The sequence below is a fragment of the Bombus bifarius genome, unplaced genomic scaffold (assembly GCF_011952205.1).
Source record: "Bombus bifarius isolate JDL3187 unplaced genomic scaffold, Bbif_JDL3187 scf7180000007977, whole genome shotgun sequence".
Taxonomy (NCBI): domain Eukaryota; kingdom Metazoa; phylum Arthropoda; class Insecta; order Hymenoptera; family Apidae; genus Bombus; species Bombus bifarius.
In genome coordinates this window covers 5,762,358-5,779,186 of record NW_022884362.1, presented here as the reverse complement: position 1 = coordinate 5,779,186, position 16,829 = coordinate 5,762,358, and the positions used below count along the sequence as shown (strand labels likewise).

At 43.2% G+C, this 16,829-nt stretch overlaps 2 protein-coding genes across 2 annotated transcripts; both read left to right on the top strand.

Annotated features, from left to right (window-relative positions):
* Positions 1 to 201: 201 nt before the first annotated feature.
* On the top strand, positions 202 to 5,422 carry LOC117204235 (glycine-rich protein 5-like). Its single transcript, XM_033441440.1, has 4 exons — positions 202 to 729; positions 3,039 to 3,360; positions 3,451 to 3,819; positions 3,926 to 5,422. The coding sequence occupies exons 1-4, from the start codon at positions 718 to 720 to the stop codon at positions 4,078 to 4,080; spliced, it is 858 nt and encodes a 285-aa protein (XP_033297331.1). The 5' UTR covers positions 202 to 717; the 3' UTR covers positions 4,081 to 5,422.
* Positions 5,423 to 12,366: 6,944 nt separating this feature from the next.
* Positions 12,367 to 14,581, top strand: LOC117204052 (cuticle protein 64-like). The gene is made up of 3 exons (XM_033441052.1): positions 12,367 to 12,378; positions 12,927 to 13,266; positions 13,748 to 14,581. Exons 1-3 carry the CDS (start codon positions 12,367 to 12,369, stop codon positions 14,038 to 14,040), a joined length of 645 nt encoding a protein of 214 aa, XP_033296943.1. The 3' UTR covers positions 14,041 to 14,581.
* Positions 14,582 to 16,829: the final 2,248 nt, after the last annotated feature.

Sequence of the window (16,829 nt, the reverse complement as noted above, 5' to 3'; positions counted from 1 at the left end):
TACAAAATAGTGCAATGCACAATATGTCACCTGCCGATTCACTAATATTATTAGTAAATTATTACGAACAGAGCCCAGCTGTTAATCTGCCGAAAGGGTCATCATTGTTAGGGCATTATTGCTAATGAATCATCCCTATTGCACCTGTGCCTTGTATATGACCGGAAAGAAGTGAACAATTGCACCGAACGATCTCGTCGCATAAGTCAGCGTTGAGCTGTTTCGTTAGCGCGATCTGTGATATACGTCGTGCACCACGCCTGGACACGAGAGAGTTAGATATCGTAGGTGACCAGGTAACCCGGGTGGTGCCTGGTGTTGCACTTGGTGTGGCCTGGCGTGTGGATGCCGAGTGTGTAGGCCAAGATGGTGGGGCGGGTGGAGTAGGAGGCTGCTCTCTCGGCCGTTAGACATGGACGAAGCCCGTGGAATACCCGCAAACAACCTACAACGTGCAACCTCTGTATCGGCGAGGTGGCAAGGGGGAACCCCCTGCCTGTCCCTAAACCAGCTGGTGGGACTACCTTCGGTCTATGCTGGCCGCTGGTACGACGTGGATTATAGTTTTTCTGGGGGGAGGGTGGTGGAGCGCCTTGCTTTCGAAAGGATGGTGATTGTGGAGCGTAGCCAGAGTAGAGTTAGGCGTATATAAGGCCCGCCGGCCCGGCCCAAGTCAGTCATTCACCGGACTACTAGCCCACCATACACACACCAAACATGAAGGCCTTTGTGAGTATCCACCACAGGGTTGGTGATTTTCGTGGGGTGTTCGATCGATTATCCGAGTATCGGGTTCGAGTTCTTCGATCGAGTTGTTCGCGATTCTCTTCGATATAATATTTCGGATCGTGTTCTCGGTCTACTCGCACCTTCCTTCCAGTTAATCAGCGAATTTTCTATACAACTCGCGGTTTTGAATTCGATCCATCTAGTGTTTGTACGTAAAGTAGCTGTTTAACGAGATATTTCCAATTCACAAGATTTCGAAGTCTGCATCTAAATTTTCCTTTTGCTTCATTTTCTCGAATCGATTCGCTAGAATAAACCGCTTGGGACTCGCGAGCACGCTCTCGAGCACTGCTCTTTACCCGAGACATTATTCGTGACATCGGTGACAGCGGTATAGAGTCAACGATAAATCGCTTTAATTGGAACCTTTCATCCGTAAGCCAGTCGAAATCCGTGGAAAGTCGAAGTTCGAAAGCTCCTCGCTTGCAGTCAGACTTCGTGGCACCAAACTGTCGACGTTCAATGTCACGGCTCGAACGGTCTCGTCCTGCTTGCTCCGTGGTACCAGAGTGCACGAATCGACTTTGTCCTTCTTACGCGCTCCATTCATGCGGCAAGAAGTCTCGTTGTACGGTACACTGACCGTGGAACCGGTTGTAATAGTATCATCGTCATTCAGCGAGCAACCGAACCCGCGACCGGTTTTATTCTCGGTGCATCTTCATTCACGAATACCGTTCGTCATCGTTCTCTCGGCTCGCCGAATTCCTTCTCGGTTTGCCTACTTTATCCATCGTTCGATTTTTAACCTGAAAGCGAATCCAAATTAGCTCGATCGATTCTCATTAACTCTACCGGTTGCGCGTCGTTTCTTCGAACGCAATTAAGTTCCCTGCGATTAATTCGTAGAAGTAACTAGCTCTAACGATTCTCACCAACGCGATTTCATAAATCTCGAACGATCGTAAACGATCTATGCAAAGTACCGGTTCGGTTTCGAAACAACACATCGGGTTCGGTCGTTTTCCGATCGCTGGGTCGCGAGAACGCTCGGTCGACCACGTCACACGGATTGCCACGGTTCCATGTAAACGGGATGTGAAAGTTTCGCGAAGTCGTTAGATATGCATAATGGCAGGGCAACGGTGCACTCGTTTAAGTGCAACACTCGTGAGAGCTTGGGCGTGACGCGTCGTTCAACCGATTTTCCAACTTCCGTCACACGCACGTAAACGCGTTCTTTTTTTGTCGACTTAAACGGTCGAGTTTTCCATCTCTTCTCAGCCTGTTTCACTTGATTTTCTCCTCGTTTCGAAGCTACGGTCCTGATCGATTCGCGGTACGATGCTCGAGAACCGGTCGTTTCTAGTAATGGTAAGAAAAATAGCCGAGGGAAATAATCGGTTCGCGTTAACTCGAAATTGCGCCTTCGGCCGATTTCTAAAAAGAAGTAACATCTGTTCACCGTGTTTGTAACTCGCGATTTCCAGGAGACATTGCTCGTCGATCAATTACGAATGTCGATTCGCATTACACGGATTACGTTGGAATAATACGCGATTGCATAAAACGCGAGCAGATCGGTTTTTCTTTTATGAAATGGAACTAAAAAGAAATTTCTTTCTCCGATATTTACTTCAAGCGTGGCAAAAAGAATTCATTGTGGATAACGGAGAACTTTCGAGGAAGGTCCGGTATTATTTGGAATTGCGAAACGTTACAACACTATGTCTCGAGTTCGCATTTTCCCCAACAACGCGCAGTCGTTACGATATCGACGGACGTAAAACGTTGCGAAATTTCACGCTCGACTTCCATCCGGTTATCGTTTCTTCGGACTTTGATATTAAACGAGGCAAAAACTAGTCACATCGTAGCTTTCACGCTTTAAAGGCGATCGCGTTGAGGGACGACGTTTTCCCAGGTGCCGGGAATCGTTTCCCGATGCCGCGGAACGCCGCGCGCGCGGCCAGTCTATAAGCGTGTAGCGAGTATCGAAAGTGAAAGCCGCGGTTATGTTACAACGGGGCACGTGGTAATCGGTGCCAAGTCAATGAGAGTCTGAATTCACGGCGATAGTCGAACGTTGCTTCCGTAAACCAGCGCTGAGGATAGTTCGTCTTCGTTCGTTTTCGTTTTTTCTTCCTCGCTGATTTCACTTCGCGATATTGCCGTGCCACGCGTACACCTTTCACGAACTTACCTACATAGACACATAATGTAACGCTACGAAACGAACAATAGCTTAGAAACAAATTGGTCGTATAACGAGAAACGAGCGATACTGACCGGAACTTACCTGGTCGCAGGTTGTGTTCGCCTGTCTAGCAGTAGCAACGGCCCGTGCCGGAATCGCACATGGACCTGGCATTGCTCTTGCTGGAGGTCATGGCGTTGGCGGCCTTGGAGTTGGTGGAGGCCTCGGAGTTGGTCTTGGAGGAGGCATCGCTGGAGTTGGCCTAGTCGGCGGAGGTGCTAGTCTCTCCGGTGGACTTGCAGCAGGTGCTGGTAGCGCGAGATCTCTCCAAGAAGGAGCGTCCAGCTTGGGATCCTCAGCTCTCGGTGCCAGCTATGCCGCTGGATCCGCGGCGGCGGCTGGTGCTGCTGGTGTTCAACAGATTGTCTCTGGTGGTGCGTAACTCGTCGTGGAATTGAACGTAAAGAAGAATTACCACGAGAGGGACAGTCGTTCACCGGGATTCCTTTTATTCTGTCGAGCAGGAGTGATCGGAGGCAGGGCTGACATTGGACCCGCTGAAGGACCCAAGGCTAACGTTGGACCCCAGAGTGGACCATCTGACAGCGTAGGACCCCAAGAAGGTGCCAAGAACGTTGGTGGACCTCGTACCGGCCCAGCTGGTCTCGTAGGACCTGCTACTGGTCCATTCACCTCCGTGGGTGCTTCTGCTGGTACCTCCACCCTCATTGGACCGTCCCAAGGTAGTGCCAACTTGGTAGGACCATCTGTGGGAGTTGTATCCTTCTATGCTGGCAGTGGCAACATCAACGGTGACGACGGTAGCTCTGGCTCTGCCGCCGCTGCTGCGCCTGGTGGTCTCGGTGGTGCTGGACTCGGACTCGGTGGTGCTGGTCTGTATTCCGGTCGAATGATCGACATTAAGAAGCAACAATGATATATGATATAGGAGCGAAGGAGTTGGAACATATATTTTACCAAGCTATTTGGTGTTTTCAGGTGCCATCGCTGTTGTGGGTGGTGGTGCCGGAATCGGCGCTGGAATTGGCGGACACGACGGTGGTGTTGCTGTGATCAACGGACCATCTGGCGCCATCCACGCTGGACTCGGCTCTCACGGAGCTATCATCCCCGCGGCACTTGGCAAGTACTAGACGTTCTAAAGCCCCAGCGATCTCGGCTCGGCGACGGCGGCATACCCACCACAGTCACTTACCGGTCTCAAACGATCCTCAAACGCGCTCAACGTCTTCTTCCCAAAGCTTCGTCCAATCTAGGAACATGGTTATAGCGCCGGCGTTAGTGGTGTAGTCGGTATATAGTCAGAATATTCTAATCACAAATCCAGTCGGTATATATCGAAACACGGTGAAAAGCGCGAGTTGAAAGCTCGGCATGCTGGTCTCAGCCATCAAGGATCACGGGTTCAGATCTCGGTAAAGTGTACACCGTGGCCACGGCCATTCGTGATCCGCGGTTCTCGTCTCGTCTCATCCTCATCTCGTCGACAACGCGACTCGTCCCCATCGTAAGACGAGGCACGGGTAAAATTTAGTCAATTTCTTCTTTCATCAAATCCGCGTAACGCGACGGAGGAAGTCGAACGAAGCCGTGATTGCCAGCCACGGTTGCAATAACACCGCGACATCTGGACATCTTAGTCGCGATCTACACGACGAGCCCGTATCATACGATCGGCAACGCATCGAGCCACGTCCAAGTTTTCTAGTTGACGTCACCTGAACCACCGCGCCAGAACACAGAGTCAACGCAAGCACGTTGAACCCGGCTGCTCCGTCATGGACCCAGCAAGTGGACAAGCTTTGGCGCTTCGTCGTTGGACCAACTGGGTCTGTTCTGTTTTCTGAACACCCACCGTTGCTCCGGCAGTACTCTCTTTATATTTTTTTTCTCTCTTACGTCTTCCACCATCCGTAAGGCCGCCGCTCTTCACACATATTTACTACTCTGTCTTTTTTTCTCTCTCTTCCGATGAGCCGTGAACGATCATATGATCGCGTCACGATCTCACAAGTTGTTATACTCACTGCCGCACTCAAGCATACATATTATTATTACATTACTCGTCCATGCGCATATATGTTTTCTCTTTATATATATATACATGTATACATACTATTACTACTACTTCCTTCGCGTATATATATATATGAACACATTGCCACACGCGCGCACACACACTATTGCTATATGTGTACTCGTATATATACACACACTACACATATATTATATAATCGTGTTATATGTTAGTGAAAGAGAGAGACCGGTAGATTATGGTAGGTCAGCCCTTCCCGTGAGTGAATGAATGTAAATAGATGGCGCGCCGCTGCCGGCCCCCGACCCCGCCCGCCCTCGTCATACCCTTTCTTTGCGATCACGACTAGCACCCCACCACCACCATAGATAGATACCACATATTTATAGCGTTTATACATTTATACAATACTTTATATAAAATAAAGCATCAGTATTTAAAACTCACTCTTGATTATTTCCTTCGATCATCCCTAAAATCACCCCCTTTAGCGATCGTTCCATTCCTCGCTAAAGTAAGTAGCTCAACAGCGTTGAGAGTAAAGACAACGAATTCCAATTGAACTTTGGATCTCTTGTACGAATTGAGCATCTGATTGTGATTTAATGCAATCAAAATTGGATTATTTGCCTCGTCCTATTCATGGAACAAAGAAAGATCTCTGCATAGATATAAAGAAATCAAAGGGAGCAAGAATCTAAAAATCGATTGCTATCAAGACATTGCCACCGAGTATGATAAGATTAAGTATTTAGACTAACGATTCAACCCCTTCTGTAATTCGCAAGATATCTAAATACTCCTCTAAGAGTCGAGCTAAAGTTGATTCCCTTTTTTTATGTTTCCCTCGGAATGTTAAAGGAGACAGATTCCAACGAAACACTAAATTCCGAATCGACCGCCTGTTGCTGCGGCCATCGTTTACCGATCGTTCGGCTACGGTTTGCTAACGATGGATTTGTCAAGAGTCGTCCACTCGTTAGAAAGTTCAACGTTCGAATCGAAATTGCTCGTTTAACGTTAGTTAATGACATCGCGTGTCAACGAAATCTTCATTCTCGTGTATGTATATTTGTTTTCATATTTACCGCATCAGCAAAGCAAAACACGAAAAACACTGTATGCTACCGTCGATGATTGCGCTTAAGTTAATTCGCGTGGAACAAATGACTTTGCCGACGTGATGTAAGAATGGACAGCGTCAACGGTACGTAATGGTAGTTTAATAACGCGCTGACAGCTGTGAATAATAGACATCGTGTATGGGGCGAATTTTATGGTGCTAATCTTCATTTGATGTCTTTAGTTTGCATTGCGAGCTCCACGTGGAACTTCGGACTCTTCCAAGGCTGTTACCAAACACTGCTACTTCGAAACTTCACCTATCACAGGTATTTATTATATAGTTATCAAATATTCCGATTTTCAATTTCTAAATAGCATTCAAAAAACAGAATTTCAAATTCCGAAAACGTAAGTTGGCCACGAGGACTTCGAAAGGGAGTGTTGAATTCGCCATCAGTTTCTGTGGTCGTAGCGAAAACGGACCAATTACCTTGCAACCTCGTTACACCGGTGTCAGAAAGGTAATTCTAAACTGCGACGATCGTCTTTGTAACGCTACGACACTTGGCATACAGCAATTTGGTTAGTCCATTACAGAGATCATTCCATTCGTGAACTGTGCACGAATCATTAGGTGGTACAAAAGGATAAGACACGCTTTGTAGCACGATATCCAGCCAACGGCGATACTGCAAACAACATTTCGAGGAGATGAAGGAAGACAGTCTCTCGAACAAACTTTGACGTTAAAATGATTGGAAATCCAGAATATTTCAGAAAATTGGAACCGAAGTACTCCCCAGCTCCTGCTTCTGTTAGTCAATCGAAACAAGTAGGAATATCGTGAGAAACGTAAGTCGAAGTATCACAATAACGATGTCATCGATTCACTGTGCATCATACCTTTCAAATATTCTCATAGATAAATGTCTAGTAGAAAATCTGACGATCCAGATAACCACACATCATAAAGGTTCAAAGTTGAAAAGGTGAGTTAGTTATAAGTTTCTTCTACTATCAATTTAAAAAAAACGAAAAAGAAGAAAGTTCCTCATTAATACGAACAAACTACTGAGCTTCGAAATCGAAATAGATCGCTGGAATCTCACGAAAGGTTTGAGAAACCCCCCGATACATCAGAATTCAACACAATTTTCTACCCCCTTATTTTGCAGTCACGGCCGTTTAGACGATCAATCGAGGCTCTTCATTTCCATTGTGGTTAGAATATACGCTGAAGAAACGAAATTCCGTAGAAGACCGGCGAAAGAAGCGGTTCACGTAGTTGAAGAGAACTTAGGAATCCGCGTTTCGGGATCAAGGGTCGATCTAGATCAAGCAGGCATTCAAGCTGATCGACCGGTGCTGACCCATCATATTTGGCGAAGAGGTTCGGACTTTTCAGGTCGATTTGGCCACAAATACGGCTTTAACCGCGACTGAAAAGTCTTTAAATCTCTTCCAGATTCGCAAGCGGCACGGGACTCGGTGGGCGAAGCTTCCAGTGGTCTGCAGTTGACCGTGAATAAAATAAAAGCCATTGGGTGCGTGCTAACCCGCGGAATCCGGTAAAATTTGCTCTGGGGGACGAAAAAGTCGGATGTCGATCTGGCGAAGAAAGCAAAACGCGAGGTAACTACTCCATAATCTTTTCTACTCGGTTCTTCTATTCGTTTCTCTTCTAGATGGGGAAATATCTTTTCATCCACTGCCCATAACCGTCTCGAGCATGAGCACGTGGCTCATATTTCTAAAGAAGAAGCGGAAGAAGAAGATGGGATTTTTAAGAAGCTTTACAATGTTTCCTTCGCATTCAATTTGGTTAACATGAAAGGATGACCGATTTTTTGAACAGATAAAATGAGATAAAATCAAGAGAAAATTGTGATGTTAATCTAGTTAGCTAGATTAGGCTAAGCGAAGACTACTTTCGACACCGTGCTGACAGTTTAAGCATCTCTATCGATCGTTTTATTTCCGTTAAAATGAGATTAGAACAAGTGGGAACGTTTCTTTAAAATGAAACATTTGTATAGGCCATAAACAGTCTCTCTTACCAAATCTTCTGTTGTAGGGTGTTTGCTGCGATTCCTCAGATACAAAAATGAATTTTTATCAGAGATTTATATTCATATAATGTATATGTTCTACGACACTTCGCTTGCATATATATTATCCTGGTAATTGATAAGATTTTTCATTGTATTTATTCATTAATTAATTTTACTTTTTAATTAATTAAACAAAATTAACTTTATTATTATTCTTAAGAAACGAACAATGTTGCAAGCTACATGTTGGTAATGTTATTGATAAAAATTAATCGTATTTGTTGTGTTGCAAAAAGAAAAGGAAATGAAACAGAGAAAAATCGTCAAGGCAAAGAACGAAATACAGAAACGTGCCATGAAGTATTTATTAAAATGGTAGAATGGGCATAAACTGTGGACCGTAGAATGAAGTCGATAAAGCGGCCGTTTTATCTTCTTCAAGACGAAACGTCAAGATTACGACTACCGAGACAAGTATTCTGAGCGCTCCATGCACTGGAACTATTCATTTAACTGAGATCTCCGTTTAGTGAATCGCCCCATTAAAAATCTTTTAGAACGACGAGATAAAACTGGAATCATATTTCAAACTCAAACCAGATCACCGACTTTTATTATATAAAATCCCCAAATTCAAAACCAACAGATAAACGTCATATTTCACGCGATTTTAGCTCAAGTTGAAATGGAAAGAAGTAGAAAGTGGGTAAGAAGCGGAAAGACTGTTAAATCACAGGTTTCGTAATTCCCGCCAACAGGATAGGGACGGAGACGCTGATGCAGCACGAATCGTTAAGCGCGATCAGGCGTGGTCCTTTCACTCTCGGGGGTGTGCGATTCCTACACAAGTTCCCAGAAGAATCTGCTAACTCGAGGCTCGAGAGCTCGGGTTTTGCGGCCAAGGTCATTTCGTCATTGAGCCTCTGATGAGATTCTGACAGTCTCATTGAACGAAATCACGATTTCTATGATGCTTCTTAGGTGCCTGCGCTTTGAGTATCCGTCATTTGATTGCACTCGAGATCAAACTCGAACAGCAACTTCGTCTAATTTCATAGATTAATGGCTTAAGATGGTTTCATCCAACGACTTCATTAAACGATCCTCTGTTTTAATTGTTACTCTACGTAGATCTACGAGATGAACTTCCGATCGAACGTCTGATAAGCAAAGTGCTATTGTAATAGTTTGTATTATTAGAAACTGGTATTGTAAGAAGTAAAGCTAAGTAAGATGTGAGAATTTTGTTTCGTTGCCATTAGATAACCTTTCATGCCTGATATTTCATTATATATGGAACGACCCTAAATTGGAAACGATTCGGACACGTATCCACTTGAAGCGGAACGATGCGAGAATCGGACGCCAGTAGACTGCTCTGCTCTCATAAGAATTCCGATGCATTGCGTCTACATCGTGGCACAGACAATGACTGCAAATGTCAGTCTCACCATTAGCATTGATCACGTTCAATCTCGGCCGTTCCTCCTCGATCGCATCGCGGGGCTACAAATTTCTAGAACCGCACCACCATGCAAATCGTCCCGTGACCAATATCGAAATCGATTACATGCTTCTACATATTGTTACCATAGATATCGTTATACTCTGTTACGTGGCAATATTTTTGTGCTGACAACAAATGTAAATATTGAAATCATAGGATACTTTTTGCATCAAAAAGAATGTTCATGATAATATAAGACAAGATAACAAAATAATCTGTTTACAGATTATTTTTGTTGAATAAACGTAAAAATAGGCTTTTGGTAATTTAGAGAAGTTTCTAATTTGAATTTAGATGATTGAAAGCACAAAGATCGTTCTATACGTATCGTTTAAGGCTTAGCAATAAGTTTCGTGGAAATTAGGGTAGTCACCCCAATGGGAAGAGATGCGAGACGACGTAATTGCTACAGAGAATGAGTGATGACCTCTCTATGGAAACTTTGAACGTGACATGGAATGAATGCAAAGATCAATAAGTGATATATTTCGCTACTTTGTCAATAGTATTGTATACATATTATCTATTTGAATACATCTATTTGAATTTCCGGCATATTAAATAAAGTTAAAACAAAAATCAAGTGATATCATGTTATTTAATATATCTGCAAATTTAACGATTCTTAGGACGATAAACAGAAGAACCACTGTTCACACGATTCTCCGCAGAAAGCTCGAGAATAATGGAACGGGAATAATGTAATCGAAGATTCGAGCGTGAAACGACTGTTTGCCATGCGGTGATACACAAGTATCGTGGTTTGCATGGATTACTCGAGCGTGGACCAATTCGAGAGGAACAAAACCGTATATCGATCGGCGTGCGATAATTGGAGCAACGAAGATCGCACCTTTTTCCACGACCACGGTGGCATAAAGGTCACGTTCGACTCGACACGTTTATGCTCCGAAGCTTCGTCTGCAGGCGGTACATACCACAGAAAACCGTATTAATCCCTGAGAACGTGACTCTTTCCCACCCATAATGCGAGGGCTCGACTTGTTGCCGCAAACCGATCGGTTACTTCATCGGCCAGGATGATGCGGCTAACCGCCTACCACTTTTCGACTACAAAACATACGATTAGAAGATACGCGCTTGAGATCGAGAATTTGATCAAAGAATAACACGAGTTATTCGAGGAATTCAAAGAAGCAATTCAATTCTGATAAATGTGACAGAATCTTTCGTAAGTTCTGTGTTATTTCTTAATTTGCAGCGTAGGACTTGTGGCATGATGGAAAATGGGAGACAAAAGAGCCAATTGACGCGACTAATCGCCCACTAATTTTCCACTGGGAAACATACGATTAGATGAGATCGATACGAGTCTAAGGTCAAGAGTTAATCGATGAATTACGCAAATTATTCGAAGAATTCGAAAAGGCGATATAAAATCGGATAAATACGGGTCTTTCGTAAGCTTTATGTTAAGCCTTAATTTATACCGTAAGCACTTGTGACAGGATGGAACATGAGAGACCAAAGGACTAATTGACGCAGTATATAAGACGATAATTACGAGGAGCGATGTTGGTACGCTTGAAACATTCAGGCCAATTACACCGTAGGTTGAAGATCACGCCTGTTCGCCAACGGTTACCTGCCATTCGTCCCCTTTATCGCTGGAGAAATCGCAAATTACGCTAATTACAGCGCTTTCGCGTCCGCCTAATCGATTCCTTTGTTCCTGAACGTGCGTCGATATCAACCACGGCCATTCGTCTTCCCAAAGGAGCAGACACACTTTCATCTTATACAAAAGTTCATCTATATAAAACAATTCCCTACCAAAAAATTACGTCGATTCATTCTAAACCATACCGTTTAATGGAGCAAGTATTTTACCAGTCGAACAAGTCGAATGACCCCGAGATTCCCGAAGACGAAAGGTTCTCACGAATCGCCGCACGAAACGCCCGATCCCATTACGACGTGCAACGAAACGATCGAACTTTGCCTCGTCGACACAAAGGAGACCCCGGGTGAATATCAAAAGTTCCGTTCGCCGAAAGACGGTCCTTTTAGTTACCAAGTTTCGCTCCGTAAAAAGGAATCGTGACGCGAACACGATAAATCTATTTCACGTTTAACGTCATGACCGACTTCTGTCGCCAATAACGATACATCTTGATTTTTGAGCGTTTCATTCTTCAAAACAATCAAATGCATATATAGATTATTATGAGTATATGCATTTTTGAGACATTTCAGCACATGCACCCACTGTAACCGTAACCTAAAGAAACGAGAAAATGGATGCTTTCTCCTTGAAATTCTATAGATTCTCATGAATAGATTCATCTCAATCTGCAGATGATTCATTCATTAGAACGACAATTCGTTAGAATACGTATCCACTGTAACCATAGCCTAAAAAAGCGAAGAAACGGATGCTTCCTTCGTGAAACTGAATCGTTTGATGAAACAGGGAATCGATGAAAGGCGACAAAGAAAAGAATTCAACGAAGTAGCAGTTTTGTTTCAAGAAGGACAAAGGAGGAAAAAATCCGACGATATGCTTCCCCAGTGGAAGCGATAGTTTCACAATGAATGGCCGTTGAAGGTCAGTCAAAGGACTCAGCATCCCGAGGGTGGGTGTGCCGGATGCTGACCTTCTTGCACAATGGCTCAGACTGTACCATCAGCGGATATGATTTGAAGGGATCAACTAGGGGCGCGGTCGGGATCCTAGAGCAGTATATAAAGTCCGACCAAGTCGTCTGTGAGCACACTAAGCAATCGGTCGGTCGGCAAGATGAAGGCCTTCGTAAGTATTCCCCGGAACATCGGAATATCGCAACAGTGAATTTCTCGTCATGAGGCGCGCTACCGCAGAAGTCTCTTTCAGTTTGGTGAACGTGATTTTATATTTTCGGTGTTGTTTCCTTTGAATACCTTCGCGCTGCGAAATTGTTTCTGTTTGGAAATTAATATTCTATTGACTGTTTCACAACTCTCTGTGGAGTTTTTGAGTGGATGGAAAAGTTCTAAATTGGACACCATTACTTTCAGTTGTGCGTGCTAGTTTTAAACACTAAATCTCGATAGAATAATTTAAGAATTTATGTAGACTAACGGTTTGCTCATACCCTATATTATGTGTTTTATTTCGGTTGGTTTCTCTAGTTCGAAATTACGTTGAATTAGAAATTAATATTTTAATGATTATTTAAGAAACTTTCTGTGAACTCGTAGCATGGACGGGAATGTACTAGACTTTAGCGTCAATTTTAAACATCAAATCTTCACAAAATAATTTACTCATTGACTAAGTATAAATTTGGCGATACTTACCATTAATTTTGAAATTTCTAGTTAATTCTGACAGCCCTCGTCACGCTCGTCGCAGCTGCTCCGCGGCTGCGCCGAGAGGCTATTTATGGTGGATACCATGGTGGACTTTATGGGGGTCACCTCGGATATCCTCATGGAGTGGCAATCGCTGGACCCGCCTTAGGACCAACCAGTGTTGCTGGACCTCACCTTGGAGCGACCATGGTGGCTGCTCCATCTATAGGACCAGCCAAACTCTCTGGATCCGTTGCTGGCCCGGTTCAAGTTTCTGGTGCTGTTGCTGGATCCGCTGTTGTTACTGCTTCTGTTGCCGGACCTGCTCACGTGGAGGGTTACAGCGGCCCCTATGACGGTGGAGTCGGTGAGTGCTCAAACTCAAACTCAAACTCAAACTCAAACTCAAACTCAAACTCAAACTCAAACTCAAACTCAAACTCAAACTCAAACTCAAACTCAAACTCAAACTCAAACTCAAACTCAAACTCAAACTCAAACTCAAACTCAAACTCAAACTCAAACTCAAACACAAACTCAAACTCAAACTCAAACTCAAACTCAAACTCAAACTCAAACTCAAACTCAAACTCAAACTCAAACTCAAACTCAAACTCAAACTCAAACTCAAACTCAAACTCAAACTCAAACTCAAACTCAAACTCAAACTCAAACTCAAACTCAAACGCAAACTCAAACGCAAACTCAAACGCAAACTCAAACGCAAACTCAAACTCAAACTCAAACTCGAACTCGAACTCGAACTCGAACTCGAACTCAAATTTGTCTGAAATACAACATGGTAAATATTTACCTATCGCATATAAAAAGGTCTGACTTCGCTCTAGGTTTGGGATACACCGGTCCAGCCTATAGTTATACCGGGTATCCGGGATATGCCGGATACTCTGGATACGCGGGAGCCGGTAGTCACGGAGTGGTAATAGCAGGACCAGCATCGCATGGAGCCGTTCTCGCAGGACCAGCGTCCCATGGCGCTGTCCTTTCTGGTCCTCAATCCGGAAGCGCCGCTGTATCCGGCCCTAATGCTGGTTCCGTGGTAATCGCTGGTCCCTCTGGCAAAATTACTACCCACGGAACTGGCTTTGGTGGGATCCACACTGGGCACGGTCATTGGTAACGAATGAGAGCTGTTGGCAGAACAAAAACTTTAAAAATCTCTCGATCGTATCCACTTCTATGAATTATCAGCGGAGTTAAACTACAATACGATATCTGATCGTTATATCGTCAGATTTGTCTCACGACGATCCCCGTTAGAGATACATTTGATACTATGATTTTATAACGATAATGCAATACGAATAAGAACTTTTTATACAGTTGATATACCCTTACTTTTTTTTAAGTAGATAATAAATAGTTTGTAACATAGATATTCGTAGATCGCTCGCTATTTATCGCGTAACTTTAACTGATCTCTTACGATAATACACGATTTAGTTACACACGTTTAATCATGTTGTTAACTATGTACTCGAAATTCTCGCACGCGATGCTTTAATGGAGTTATATCGTTACAAGTCGTCAACCTTTACGTCGCTTTAAATTCGTTATGCGTCCCATTTTAACGAGCTGTAAAATAATTATGCGTCGATTCCATGCACGCTCTAGTTTTGTCTTTGCAAAAAGGAACCTCCACGTGTATTTATTCCACGTTCCAAATTTGCTGCTCTCAGTGTCAGTATCTAACCCGTCCATTTTTTATCACTCCTTTATTGCCAAGAAGAATAAAATTTACGGCTCCTCTACATAAACAAGCTGGCACTCGTATGAAATTCTTCGATCGTGCTACCGCGCAACGAATCGAAACGGATCGCAAAAGCGTTTTACGCGATCCACTATCGATCTTTATCATTCTGGTGTGTAGTTCTGGAAGTTTTGTTAGTTCATCGTAACCATTCGTGGAATCCGACTACAAGGGGTCACTATCAGAGGGTAGACAAAACCGAAGCCAAGTTGAACCGTTGACACGGATATCGACACGTTGGAATAACATATCGATAGTTGTGGTAAAGGTTAATGTCGTTAGATGTATGATTCGCGATACGGTTCGACGATCTTCGAACAAACGCGACGATTGCCTCGACTTTGCGACATCGTTTAAAAAATAATCGACCTGTGTGTAGATCGATCACAGTGAACACAGGTGTGCTGGTACCGCGGTCTAGAGCGAATAAAGCCAGACTAACGAACCACGCGCGCATAATTCACCGAAGGTCGTACACGAGTTCTGCGTTATCTCCTAAGTCGTTCTTTCAAGCGCTGACTCTATCGCGGAATCTGTACACGACAATTACCGCGTGCTTTTTTAAGGTCGACTTGATCCTCGTCACAGATCGTAGCCACGGCGATATTTTTCGCCTGTAAGCCGTTTCATTCGGTTTTTACGATTGAACAATTGCCATTTAAGTGGCTTATTTCGAGCTACCGATTCTCCATAATACGAGTTCAAACCACTCGATCATATTACACCGATAATCGGGTAAAATTTCAGCGAAATACACGATAAATCCATTGTGAATTAAAGTACCTAATAAGTTCGCGCGCACTTGATAATTTAATGTATTAAAAGCACAAGTGCTTCAATTCGCATGAATAACATCCAAATTTTTAAACGTCTACTACAAGATTGAAACAATACGGTTACATTAAAAACTGAATGTAAAGCAGAGCTGACAGGCGAGAGAATTTATCACGAGATTCATGCACAATCGTGAGAACTATCTCCACTTAATCGCGTAAACCTACATCTTCTGCTTCTACGGAAAGATTTATTTTCAGAGACAACCATTTCGCGATAGCTACGAGACTTAGCTAATACCGAGGTAAGAAATCGAAGAACGAGAGTTCCGTCTTCGTGAGAAAATCGTGGCAGCGCCGTGATGCATCGATCGATCGTTTCGCCACCGACCACAGTGCATCGAACCTGCACGAATTCTAAAAGGTTACTAGATTCCGTTCGACCGATCATTCTGCGACAGGCAACACGACAACGAAAAAATTTACGATATTCAATCAGATCGTTGTAATTAAATGAATAAAGCTTCCCATTAAGTACGTTTAAAAATCAATAGCCTACGCGATTCTTCGAGAAATATAGATCATCAATCGTAGTTTTGTGATCACTGAAAAGGAAGATTAAATGCACCGTACTCTCGTTATTTTTCTCTGCTTTTCTTTATTTCTTCTGTTTGTGAATGGCGTGTGTGCAGTATCATTCATAATTATTCCGACAATATAATTATACCTCACTTCTATTGTGGAGCGTAAGCAGTCCTTTCTATTGTTAAATCACATGACTTTTTACTAAAACGATGAATAATTGTTTCAATTACTGGTTAGAAATAGTCGAACAATGTTTTAAATTTAAATTACTCGATATTGGAACAATTATAAAAGAGGTATCAAAAATACGTTTCTACCCTCCTATAATTTTTATTTCGTTATTACAATGAGTTTTCACAAAATATAAATCGTGAATTGATGCTTTCACTGGGAGAAATTTTTTCACGTTTTAAGCGGGATCATTTCACAGGACGTTGATTTAAATTACGCGAAGCGTAGGTTATTTATTGCGATTTTGCTGTGCTCACAATGGTAGCGCGGAATTAAAGGAAATAAATGATGCGCCCTAATTTAGACTTCGATATGGACAATGAGTTGTTATTCGTTATTCCTATACTTTATCCCGAAGTCGTAAAATGGAAAATGAGGTAAAACGAAATAAGTAAATATGGTTGAAGACATTGTACGTTTTACGATTTTAGTGGTTGATTGTATAAGTCACATACCTATTAATTACCTGCTTAGGTAATGAAGTTGAAAAGGACACAAAAAATGGAATTAATCGGTTTGATTCCTGACAGTCTCGATTACAGCCAGTATCGACATATCAGATACCGAATA